Source organism: Homalodisca vitripennis, chromosome 2 (genome assembly GCF_021130785.1).
Source record: "Homalodisca vitripennis isolate AUS2020 chromosome 2, UT_GWSS_2.1, whole genome shotgun sequence".
In the NCBI taxonomy this organism is placed as follows: domain Eukaryota; kingdom Metazoa; phylum Arthropoda; class Insecta; order Hemiptera; family Cicadellidae; genus Homalodisca; species Homalodisca vitripennis.
Window position 1 is genome coordinate 143,863,813 of NC_060208.1, and position 12,998 is coordinate 143,876,810.

The 12,998-nt window shown below is 33.6% G+C and overlaps 1 protein-coding gene across 1 annotated transcript; it reads left to right on the forward strand.

Moving 5' to 3' along the window:
• Positions 1 to 4,288: 4,288 nt before the first annotated feature.
• On the forward strand, positions 4,289 to 12,580 carry LOC124354831 (28S ribosomal protein S17, mitochondrial). Its single transcript, XM_046805580.1, has 3 exons — positions 4,289 to 4,608; positions 7,485 to 7,678; positions 12,372 to 12,580. The coding sequence occupies exons 1-3, from the start codon at positions 4,489 to 4,491 to the stop codon at positions 12,541 to 12,543; spliced, it is 486 nt and encodes a 161-aa protein (XP_046661536.1). The 5' UTR covers positions 4,289 to 4,488; the 3' UTR covers positions 12,544 to 12,580.
• Positions 12,581 to 12,998: the final 418 nt, after the last annotated feature.

A 12,998-nucleotide genomic window follows, 5' to 3' on the forward strand; every position in this document is an offset into this window, starting at 1 on the left:
AAGTATGGTGTGTCGCAAAGCCTCAAAAAATGGGGGTGCTGGTATTTTTATAAGAGATTCGCTTGAATATAGTGAACTAGACCTAAGCAAATTTAATCTAGAGCAAAATTTAGAAATTTCAGGAATAAAAATTGGCCAATTTAGAAGTAGCAATAGTTTCTCTGTATAGATCACCTTGTGGTAATATGGACTTATTTTTTGATAACTTTGAACAAGCTATTAAAAAGGGTTTTGCAACATACCTCTAAGTTAGTCATTGGAGGTGACTTCAACATACCATTCCATAAAACCACTGACACAGTGACAACCACCTTTGTAAACATCTTACGCTCTCTTAACTTGGTAGCTATAAATAAGGCTCCTACAAGAAATGATTCGTGGTCTCGATAACATCCTCGTAAATTTTTTCAAGGGATTGTTATGAATTAAAAGTTTTGAATGACTGCATTTCCGATCATAATCCTCTTCTATTAAATCTAAAACTTGATAGATCATGTAGACCAAATGAGACAGTCACATCCTCAAAAAGATGTATGCGTAAGCAAAATGAGACACAAATTAAATTGTTTGCAGAAAGTTTGGAGAGTGAAAGGTGGGAAATAATTGATACCTATAAAAGAAAAGAGATTGACATTGAAACTTTATTTAACAGTTTTCTAAAAACATATAACAATATTTGGTATCTATCATCTCCATTAGTTAAAATTGGTGTTAAAAGCAAGCAGACAAAGAAACTTTTGTGGTACAATGAAGATTTAAAAAGAGGTAGAGAAATAATGCTAGGTTATTTTGATGTTTTTAAGAATCTTAGAAAAACTGGGTCTCAGCATATGGAAGCCGCATATAACCTTTATAAATTCCTTCCAAAAAAGAGTATAGAAAAAAGCTCAACCTAGCAAAAAGGGCTTGTTTTGAAAATCATATAGGAGGGAGCTAGTAATAAAATGTAAGGCTGCCTGGGAGGTAATTTCCTCAGAAACACAAAACAACACAGGTGTGACACCAACAACACTTGATCCACACCTAACTAACCAGTATTTCATACAAGTCGGTGGCAGACATTCAAACTAACATTGATAACACTGACATATTGGCAACCAACCTACTGGCTAACACTTTAACTAACTGTGTACCTCAATTTACTTGGTCATTAATCACCCCAACTGATGTAACTAAGGAAGCTGCTAAATTGTCAAACTCTAAAACTTCCGACTTTTATGGTATATCTAATTATATTGTCAAGAACACAATAAAACACATCAGTTCACCATTAGCTTTCATCTTCAATCAATGCTTAATTACATGGATATTTTCCTGATCTTCTAAAAATTTCCAAGGTATTGCCAGTCTACAAAAAAGGGGACAGATCTCTGCCCCAAAGCTATCGCCCAATTTCTATAGTCCCCATCTTATCAAAAGTTTTTTGAATCTATAATGTATCATCAACTTAATCAACATTTTGAGTCCAATAATATAATCAGTAATAACCAACATGGCTTTTCGTACCAATAAATCTACAACTTCTGCCGTTACAGAAATAGTCGTTAAAGCACTTCATGCTTTTGAACAAAAGGAGTCAGTTGCTTTGACACTCATTGATTTAAGTAAGGCGTTCGATTGCGTGAATCATGGCATCCTCCTCGACAAACTTAAGATCTATGGTATATCAGAAAATTCCATTAATATATTGCAGTCATATCTATCGAATAGAGTACAATATGTTTCTGTTCAAGCTCAGCAGTCTACCACTCTTTCTGTGGCCACAGGTGTACCATAGGGTTCAGTTTTAGGACCATTCTTATTCATCATTTTTATAAATGATCTGCCCTCTAATGTGTTTGTCTAACGTTGTTATTTTATGCTGATGACACCACTCTTTTTTCATCTAATAAGCAGTTGAATACTCTGAAAGAAAACATGGATGCATCTCACAGCTTGGCTTTAAATTGGTTTCACTTCTAATAGACTGATATGTAATCAGGAGAAAAACGCAAAAATCTGCTTCTCAGCTTATCTGAAAATTATGAAGATCAATCTGTAAAATTGTTGGGTTTTCATCTTGACAGCAAGCTTAATTGGAAATCACACATTGACCATGTATGTAGAAAAATATCTAGAGTCTTGTATCTAATGTGGAAACTGAGGGATTTTGTTAGCTGTGAATATTTGAGAGTGCATATTTTGCCTTTTTTCAATCACACATTTCCTATGGCATTGTTTTGTGTGGGTCACTCCAATGCTGTGAATGATATTCTTCTCATTCAAAAAAAGTAGTTAGAACCATCAGTAGAAGCAGCTCTCTAGAACATTGCAAACCACTTTTATCAATCTCCAAATTCATGACAGTTATTAACCTTTACATTTTTCATATACTAGTCTATACAAAATTACAAATTACAGATTTCAATACCAGACAAGATTTTCATCAACACAATACCAGGGGTAAAAACAAATTAGATCTCCCTCAGCACAGGCTAGTCAAAACCGGCAACTCTTTTAAATTCAATTGCATAACTTTTTATAATAAGCTGCCTGCATCTGCTACAATGACTCCTTTCAATATTTTTAAACTAAAGATAAGTAACTGGCTCATATGCAATCCATTCTACTCTTTAAAAGAATTTTTAGATTCTGACATAAATATCATTTTTTGATTAGTTTGATTTGTAGATTTCTGATTTTTCTATACTGTATTAGCTATAACGTAATTAACAAACCTGTTACTTGGTCATAAAATTAGTATAATTATAGTACAATATATTGTAACAACTAATTTTGTTGTTGTAAATATCAGTGCTGTATATTTTGACGATGCCTATTTCATATTGTTGTGACCAATGGCTAATAAACTTCTTGATTCTTGATTCTTGATTAATTCGTATTGGGATTGTGTGGCAAAAGTTTTGTTGAACTAGTTATGATGTTTAAGTGCTACCATACTAAGTCTTTTGTTGAGTTTTAACCTATTTAATTTTATAGTAACTACGCCATTTTTATTAATTAAATTAAAAATATTGTTGCTATTATCAGAGTTTACTCAATATAGCATGTTAGTTTTCTGTAATATATTTATAACAGCAGTTTCTTTCGCTTGCCGCTAGATAGCGCACAAACTCACGTATCTCTTGTCAAAGTATGTTTTGGGTATGAAAAGTATTTAGGATTTAGTAGTTCTAGGTTACATAGCTTTTAGCATCTAGGAATTCCTGGATTCTGGCAGCTCCCTCCTCTAACAGTTACTGATCTATAGTATCTCTCGGAATTAGGGGCTATCAGCCTGAGGGACCTCACGTCCTCTAGAGGGTCTCAGCTTAAAGCAGTCCATGGTCTCTGGCAGGTCCTGTCATTTGACAGACAACAGCTTCTGGCAGGTCCTGGCATTTGGCAGTTCCCAGCTTCTTTAGGAGCTATTGGCCTCTGGGAGCTCTCAGAGTCTATAACCTTCTGGGCGATGGCAGTCCTGATCTTCTGCAGCTTCCGGCTTCTAGCAATTTCTGTCTTAAGCGAGCTTTCAGCCTCTGACAGTTCCTCACCTTTGGGAGTTCTCCGGTTCTAGGATCACTCGCCCTCTGGTATGTCCCATCCTTTTGCAGCTCCCGGCTTCTGACAGCGCACGACCTTTGGAAATTTCTGACGTTTGGCTGATCCCACCATCCAGCATCTCGCATCTTGAAGCTCTCAATCCCTAGGACTACCTAGCTTCTGGCTAGTCTCGATTTTCGGCAGCCCTCGGTTTGTGGCAGGTATAAACATTTATTTCTGGTGTTTGCAAACTTGAAACCAACATTAACTTTTACTATTGGTAGATTTTGTAAAAGACATTAGAAACAAAGTAAAAATGAAAAATATATAATTATAAAGCTGGAAACACTGAAAACTAACAGTTTTTCTTCTCTAATTATTAGCTCTAAGCTAATAGGCTTCGGGAAATCCCATGCCACCTCAATATATTATTTGTTTGTTGACGTAGGAGTCTTGTAAGGATCTAGGATATTTTCTCGCTAATGGTACATCAGGCTTCCTTAGTTGAAACACCTTATGCAGGTTACATTTATGTTACCAATATGCAGAGTTACTTTGTTTTAATTTTTTTTTCATTTAAGCCTCAGCGTCAGTTATGCCGGCTTCGAAGTGCACTGGTTTTTGTTATTATTACATTTTTGGACCTCCCCGGGATTCGAACCCGTGATCTCTTGGTTAGAGAGCCGACACTATAACCACTAGTCTATGGAGGAGAACAAATAAACCTCTTAATTTTGTCAGTTTTACACATTGGATGTTTTTTGTAAACGCCAGTTAGTGATCTCAATAAAATGAAAATGATCTCAAAAATAGTAGAGTAATCAGCTGTTTTTGTTAGTCTTGCTTGTTAAAGATTGATTTTGATTTGATCTCTAGATTGACTGCGAGGTTAAACTGAGATAAGTTTCAACAAAATTAAATTTGTGATAATATTGTAAATAACTAATTTATTCAGTACATACGTAAATGTCTGCCAAACAAGTTGGAAAATCTATTTTACTCCTCGGGAAATGTGTTCCAACTGCAAAAGAAAATGCTGTGAAAGTTGCAATAAGTAGATTCAAACTGAACCAATATCTCAATATCGTATGTATTGTTTTAAATCTTATTTATATTTACAACAATTTAACAAATAATTCATTTCCATGTTTTATTGAAACAAAATCACTTTGTAGCCCACAGTTTTTTAAAAGATAATTCATTGGCTAAATGACATGAGAGAGGTTAGAATTTAGGATTATTACATTGTAAACATACAAAGTTATTTTTTTAATTTCATTTAATCTACCCTTTGGCTGCCAGCGGCAGATACATTCAGAAGAAGCAACATAATTATAAACTTCTAGAGACCAAGTTTTACAGTTTGGTACTGGGCCTAGCTTGATTAAACTGTCATTAGCTGAGTTTATAATCCAGATTTCGCGTATAGGCTAGCCTAGCATAGTTCTTGAACCATTTATGACCTTTTATTTAAGTTATAGAGATTTTCTATTTCATAAAGTATCAGTTAATACAGGGTGCTTAACTTAAAAGAGGCCCCAAATCTGTGTAAATAACAATTTATTTATTTACAAACACTTACATTGTACTGAATTAGACTGCAGTATAATAAGTGGGCACCAACACAATTGGATTATGATTATCAAATGATTCGAATCATCGATATTCATGAACATCCAAAAGACTGAAAGCTGAAAGACTTAAAGATGTCGGAACAAATAACGTAATAGATATTTCAATGAACAATAATAGTTTTGCTAGTTTCCAATCTTAGAAATTAATGTATAGCCTAAATATTAATATAATTTACAAATTATAATGTAATATATAATTACAACAAAACAACATTTACTTACTTTGTGTTTTCAAGGATAAACGTGACTGCTTCTGAAACAAAGAAGACACATACGACGTCACTGTTCTTACATTCTTCGCATTAAAACCGCACAGCATTCGCCTTTTTTTTCTTTTCCTTTTCTTTTGGGAGTTTCTATGAAAATTTGTGGGTTGTCAGTCCCCTAGATCCGGTAGTTTTTACTATTGACATAACCTCAAAGATGGAACCAAGCTTCATCTGTAAAGAACACAACCTAAAATGTCAATGTGGCCTCTAATGAATGTCTTGAACCATTGGCAGGGGTGCACCCTTTAGTTCATGGAAAATCTGCATTCGGTATAGATAAACATTTCAGTATTCTTCTCACTGCAGTGTGGGCTGAACCTAATGAAATGTTCTTTTCCCGGCTTAGTCTTCGCAAAAATTTATGTGGGGATCTTGTAAATGATGCTCTAATATTTTGAACGACCTGCGGCGTTAAAACTGACTGCTGCCTATCATAACACTAGTCTAACACTGAACCTGTTTCATGAAACTTTGTAACTAACTTCTGTATTACACTTTTAACTAGCTTGTGCTTCTTTTTCAAATTTATCTATGAATCGTTACGGACACGCAGAAGGAGATTTTGTCACTAAATAAGTTTCAATCACGAATATACGTTCTTCAACAGTTAAGCGCATTCTAACAAACAAAAATACACTAATATGCAACCTAACCTCACTCTGTTCAAACGTCAATGCTTGACCTTCACTGGTTCAACTGCAATACACAAGGAATAAACAGCCATCTCCATTCCAGCAGCTCCAGTCATACTAATATAAGAAACAATATTTAACCCGTTTCACACAAAAATATGCATTTCCCAAAAAAATTCATTTTGTATAACCCAATGAGCAATGGGGCCTCGTTTAATTTGAACACCCTGTATTGAGATTTTACTTTATATAATCTAATACTATACTAATAATCTAAACTATAATTAATACCCACAAAGTGACTCCCAAGCTCTGAGGGTTAGCACATTTTCCATGATCCAGTTTTTGTTATTTTGCAGGTGTGGGTCTCCTAAAAGGTTCCCTTTTTGGAGGTATTAGAGTAGGGGGTCCTTTTTGACAGTGTTTTTCAAAAATTTTTCTAAAACCTGTTTCAATGTCTACGTTTTAGAAAACCCACCCAAGGTACTTGTTAATCATAAAGATGCGTGGGTTTTTTTACTGGGAGAAATGATAATATACTATTAGTTTTGATTATTGTTGAATGTCTACAATGTTGTACCGTAGCGCTTACGCAATCTGAGTTTGATTTAGGTTCTATCTCGAGAAATGGTTTTCTTTTTCTCGAGAACCATTTTCTTCACCATGCACTTCTGGTAAGAGACATATCATGTTTAGTATTTTTCATACCAAATCATCTAATGTGATCTGAGCACAGAAATGTTCCTGGCCATAAGATTGGGCTTTGGTGGCACAAATTAGAAACATATACCTTGAAATAGTACCAAAATTCAAGCTCAGACCACATAAACATTTGTAAATGTAAAATTGATACATATTAAATTACTGGAAGCAAAGGACAGAAACTGTCAAATGCAATATAATTGAGCTGTAAAAATTAAGGGCTTTGTGGGATAGTGATAGCAAACTCACTCAGCAAGAGAGATGCGGACTCGAGTCCCAGCGAAGCAAGTACTTTTTACCAATTTCTAAAATTCAATTAGTCTATTGCTTATACTAATTATATATTAATTATAATTTATCATAAAAGTTGAATATGACAATTACATTATGTATTGTATTGTTACTTAGATAGACATGGAGACAAATAAGATTAACTTTGTGCTCATTAATTTATGTAACTTTTGCCTGATTTTTCAACTTAATTGTACCATATATTTGCTTTGTTTAAAAGTTGGTGTGCTGTAGTAAATGTTATTTTTAAAATTTTATTTACGATTTCAGTATTTTTTATTACTAGCAATTGTTTGAACCATGTAAAACTAATTTAATAGATTCTTTTATGATTGCAATATACTCTTGACTAGGCTCTTATCGTGCCTTGATTTTGGGATCATTTTCTAAATTCATATACCTCATTTAAATCTCAATTTTTGTTATTTGTTCAGTACTTCAAGGATATTGAGTTAGTGTATGCACAAGATAATGCCCAGCTGAGCAAAGTGGGAGATGTTGTACTGTTAGAGAAACTGCCTGAGAAGATCACAACATTAATACAACACCGGGTGAAGGAAGTTGTGTACCCTCTAGGAGATATTACTGATCCCATAACTGGCAAGAAAGTGGTCTGCGACGTTTACAGGTGTGTTTGTGTATATCTAGGCATGTTAGACAATAAATTAAGATTAAATTCATTAATACATCAACACCCAAAGTTTAAAATAGCAAAAGGCTACCCAAAATCTGCAAATAGGTGATACAGAACTTTTGGCCTATTTAAGGTTTGTACTTCAAATCCACACATCTTATACATTCATGTATCGGCCAGATTTATATTTAAAACACATCAAGTTGAAGTGTTATTCCCAAAAATCCCTTAATAACCTAAATTCACTATTCAAAATTTCAATACTTTTTCAAAATTCAATACTCAAAATGTTCTATTTTCTCATAGAGATACTCCTAAAACCTTTCTCTTTTACAAAAAATGGTGGCCATCTAAAGGTCCAAACGTGACCTTCTTTTAACACCCTCCATTTTGTAATGAATAAAGCTTATAAAGTGAGGTTTGTGGCAGTATGTCTAATAACAAATAGTAGGGAAGCCCGGGATGCTAAATTTGCAGTTACTAAAGCGCCATGGGGGCCTATAGGATTGTGAAGATTAAGTCTTAAAACAAAAAAAGTTTATGTTAAGTTTTTTATTTCAGTGTGGAGGAAAGCGTGGACAAATTTTCAAAAATTAAAAAAAAAAACATTCACATGGAAGTACTTGAGCACGTCAGACATTCATAATGTACCTGCATATGCGCTAGTCTTTCTGATAACTGAGCGATATTAATCTGACGAGTAATTAGTGGATGGTGGCCATAAAAAGGGATAGAAAAAAGAAAAAAAAAGTTATTTGAGCGTGTCAGATATTCAGTGGGAATGTTAAGTAAACTCAAAAAAGTATCCTATTTAAATGGCTGACGATTTGGACGTGATCAAAGTCATGACAGATTTGTGAAAATGTTTTAAAAAAATGCGGTCTTGAAATACTCAAGCGCGTCAGATATTTATACAGGCTGTTCAATTCGATGTCCTGACCGTTCTAAATGATAATCTGACAATAATGTGGAGGAATATTGTTCATCTGACCATTTGAAAAAAATTTTTTTGTTTTTTTTTCACATGTTTCTTTTCCACAAAATACACATTTCACACTTATATCACTCATTATTGTAACATAAATGAGTGAACAATCAAACAAATAAATAAATAAAAACGTTGTACTTCTACAAAAATACGTTGTTATTGTGATCAGCTGAGATGGCATTATGGCAGCAGATGGTAGTGTGCGGATGGTGCAAGAGAGTGAAAGACAGAGAAAGAGTGAGAAGGAAAGAGAGGCGCAGAGTGGGAAATATACAGTTCTCAGCGGCTGTACGCTCCACCCTTTATTTATGGTTTTAGCTACCTCACCACATGAAAGTCATCAGATTATATTTTTTCCGTAATCCTTAAAAGATTTCCTTCAAAATAAAAAAAGTTCAATCGCGCTTGGGTATTTCGAGGTAACGTATTTTTTTACACCTTTGTGACTTGCCTATTTCCTTATACCACGCTTAAATTGTCAGATTATTGAAATCTACACTGTTCTACATGTACTTAACTTACCTTGTATTTATCTGACGCGCACAAGTTTTTCTGAGGATCAATTTTTTTTACTAGTCTGACGGTCTGCCCTCAACGCAGACCCCTATATCAAAGGTTCATATGTGCTAGGGGTACATTACAGGGTACGACATTTCTCCCCATATAATTTTCTGACGCACTCTAGTAACGCGAAAAATCCCTGCTTGGGCTCCCCTACTAAAAGAAAGGCCTTTAAAATGATGTGCATATTGACCTAGGCTTGCATTTAAGATTTCCTAGACACTCCCCAATGTAAATGTGTGATGGTTATTGTATAAAGCAGTAGATAAATTAAGATATCCAAATAATATTTAGCAAAGTTTGCAGATTTATAAATGTTATCACACACACACACACACACCCAATACACAATACAATACAATATTTATATATTCAATAAAATCAATATTGTATGTTGTGTTTATATACATATATTAGGGTAATGCTTAAATATTTATACGGAGCATCCTTTTATCTAGTTCTACCTCCTAAAACATGCCTCCAGTGATTTTTTTAAATAATTTTTATCACAGTCTTAAGGTTCGCTACCAAGACTTAAAGATTAAATGTTTACATAAAAAGAGTTTATTTTTGTAGAAGCAAAATTGTTATCTATTTATAATAATCTCATCTCTACAGGCCTCCTTAAAACTTTAAAGCAAATTCAAAATTGCTGAATTTCATTACTTTATGCTAGTGGTAACTTTTTATAATCTTAAAAATGTTTGGTATTAGTAAAAGCACACATTTTGCAAAAAACACATCTTTATTTCGTAGCAACATTTCAACATAAATCACACAATTTTTTAACTTGTTTATAATGGTTTTAGTGTTTTAAAACATTTGACTTGAAAAAAGTCAAAATGGAAAAGTGGGAAGTAATAAATTTTGAATGTTTCTTTTTTGCAATAGGGAAACTATTTCCTGAAGTCTAACCACTTAAACCAAAAATTGTTTTTGCTCTTCATTCTTAGTTATTAGTTTGTTATAATCATGTATAAGGGCTACGCCTCGTTCTGCTATATCATTCACAACTCTAAAGGACTTTTCAACTTTTATGTTCTTCATGTAACTTTCTTCCTAATTCCAGTTGTTTACATTAGTGTCCATAACCGCCTCTAAACCAAGTGTTCTGAAGAAGTTCTTTGTGTTGGAGACAAATTTTCAAAGTTTCTTATTTAAATAACTTTTAGATCAACTAATGCCTTCACTGGTGGATTTTTAGAACTGTAATTTTGTAGAGCTGTCACGATTTTATTTTTAGTTTCTTTTGTTACTCGATCATCAAACAATGATAGAGCTACAAGTGTTTCAGAGAGATACCACAGGTGATCTTTTATTTTGTATAAAGCTTTCTCTGCTGTAGTGTTAACAGCTTTGAAAGCTACCAAATCTTTTAAGTATATGCAGATCATTCAGTGGAGCATAAGCATGTGAATGCGCTTGAAACAAGTTCTTAACGTAATGGTCATCTATCTAGTTCTGTGTACACCAGCAGTTGCTTTGGATGACAATTGTTTTTCAAGCATTCCTTCCAGGAAAATGATAGTCAGCTCCAGGAGTTCCTTGTAAGCATCCCTAGGTTGGAATTCTTGCAGCTAATCTTTACTAAATTGTATAATTTGTTCAGCAAACCCTTTTACAACACCATTAGCAAAAGGGTTTGTTCCATATTGTTGGGAATTAATCTGTGGCCAAAATTTCTTGAATCTCATGAACAAGATGTCTGCCCTTGTTGATGGTCCAAATCTTTGAACGGCAACTACTTCTAACACAATTTCTAAAATGTTGTGGTGACATAGCAATCACAGCATATATTTTTTGCATCTTATGTTGTAATAAAACACATGCTCCATTGTGATGTCATCTGTTTGCATCAGTCCAGACACAAATATTGGAAGTCGATCCACAACCTCTTGCCCACTAATGTCTTCAGAGCATTTTCTCATCCCAGTGCACAGTGAGAGAAACATTAAGAGAAGTCCGTTTTCAAATTTTGTGCTAAGGCCTCTCGTTTTTAATCCTATTTTGACGAATTAATGAATAACTCTTTGTAATATTAATGAATAATGAATATTATAAAGAGGTGGGTCATATTATGCTTGTTTGAGGGAAGATGATAACACCAGGGCAGCATTTCTGTCACTTAGCTTTTAGACATGAAGGCAGCTTTTAGAACAGCAAGGTTGTCGTAAATTATTTTCTTTCTACTCCTCTTTTTTTTTGTTGGAAGTTTTTGAGTTGCCAGTTCTGGCTCGGAAATGTTTTCTAATGACTCACTTTTACAATCACTATCACTACCATCTAAATACAGTAGATGCTTTTTCTGTGATCCGTTTTATGTGCTGTTTCTCTTTTGCTTTGAAGTTTTCCAAATGTGGCTTTTTATTTTCGATTTACGACCCTTTTTTAGCTAATTTTCTGTTAATATTTCTTATTTTTCCTGGTCGCCCTTTTGGTGCTGAGGTAGCAAAAATTATCTGTCCTCTTCTATATTAATCATTTCTAGAACATCAGCATGTGTTATTTTGAATAATAGTTGGTATTCTTGTTTTACTCCAGATGTCTAAGACATTTTTAGCAGTGGAATTTGCTGATTCTCGTACTCTGCTGGTTCTCATTTTTATAATAAAAAAGACTGATAATACCTCTTTTTTGACAGGAGTTGTGACATGAACAGAGCAAGCAGTGACAAGCTCCTCTGTTAACACACACACACACACACACACACACACAACAATACAAAACTATTGTTTTCATTGTTTGGAAGCTATTATCATGTTCTTATTTCTTTATTAATGAATATTTTTATACTCAAAAATTATAAACATAAAAAATATGTGGTTGAAAAATTTAGACAAATTAGATTTTTTGTAATATAATTAGGTATATTTATTATAAGTTTGACCAAGGTAATGCCCCCAAAAAGCAGTTTTAGAAATCTGAAATTTATGTGGAATGCTTAATTTATGTCACAGAACAAAACGAGAGGGGCCCCAAGTGAAATTAAATTCGAGAGTTGGTTTTTAAGCTTTATTACAATATATGTATGTATTTGTTCTAATGTCAGGAATACAGCAAACATTCAAGTAGTTTAATTTATGTATAGCATTCTTTCACTGAAATTAAATCTGACGGGCATTTATTTAATAATTTCAGAGAGGAGATGAAGGAAATAAGTAAAAGGTATGGAAAATCAGAGTCAGCCTTCGACTATGATAAAGCACCTCCCCGAGGTTGGCAAGAAGATAAGAAAGACTTTTCTAGAAAGCCTGTCTACAGAAAGTATCATGAGTTTGAAGATGATGATCAACCTTATGCTAAAGGATAAAGAAAGATTTGATGTAAATAAAAGTTAGTTTAATATATTTTCATTTATTCCCTGCCCAATGTTAAACAATTATCCTACATCTGTCAATAAGATCTTGGAAGTATAGATACAGCCAGTCTGGGCATCTACAGATTGGAACTCAGAGCCCAACAGTACACTCCTGTCTTTCATATGTGATTATACGCTTATAAATGCAATATTTCAGTTGAAAATTGCAGTACTGTGAACAAGAGGTTTAAAATTTTAGTCTTTCCCATATAGATAAACTGTACAATATTTTTTCTGAGATAATGCAAAACAATACATTGTGTTATCAGTCATTTTACAATATTATTTCTGGATGCTATGTCAAAGCAAAAGTTAGCAAATGGCAACTGTAAAATACCATTCAACTATTTACTTTATATATGATTACAATTCATAAAAAATAGTATCTCGTACTAAAACTCTATTTG

Coding starts and splice junctions, on each gene's coding strand:
- LOC124354831 (XM_046805580.1), top strand. CDS start 4,489: ATGTCTGCCAAACAAGTTGGAAAATCTATTTTACTCCTCGGGAAATGT. Junction 4,609..7,484: donor TGAACCAATATCTCAATATC/GTATGTATTGTT, acceptor TTATTTGTTCAG/TACTTCAAGGATATTGAGTT. Junction 7,679..12,371: donor GTGGTCTGCGACGTTTACAG/GTGTGTTTGTGT, acceptor TAATAATTTCAG/AGAGGAGATGAAGGAAATAA.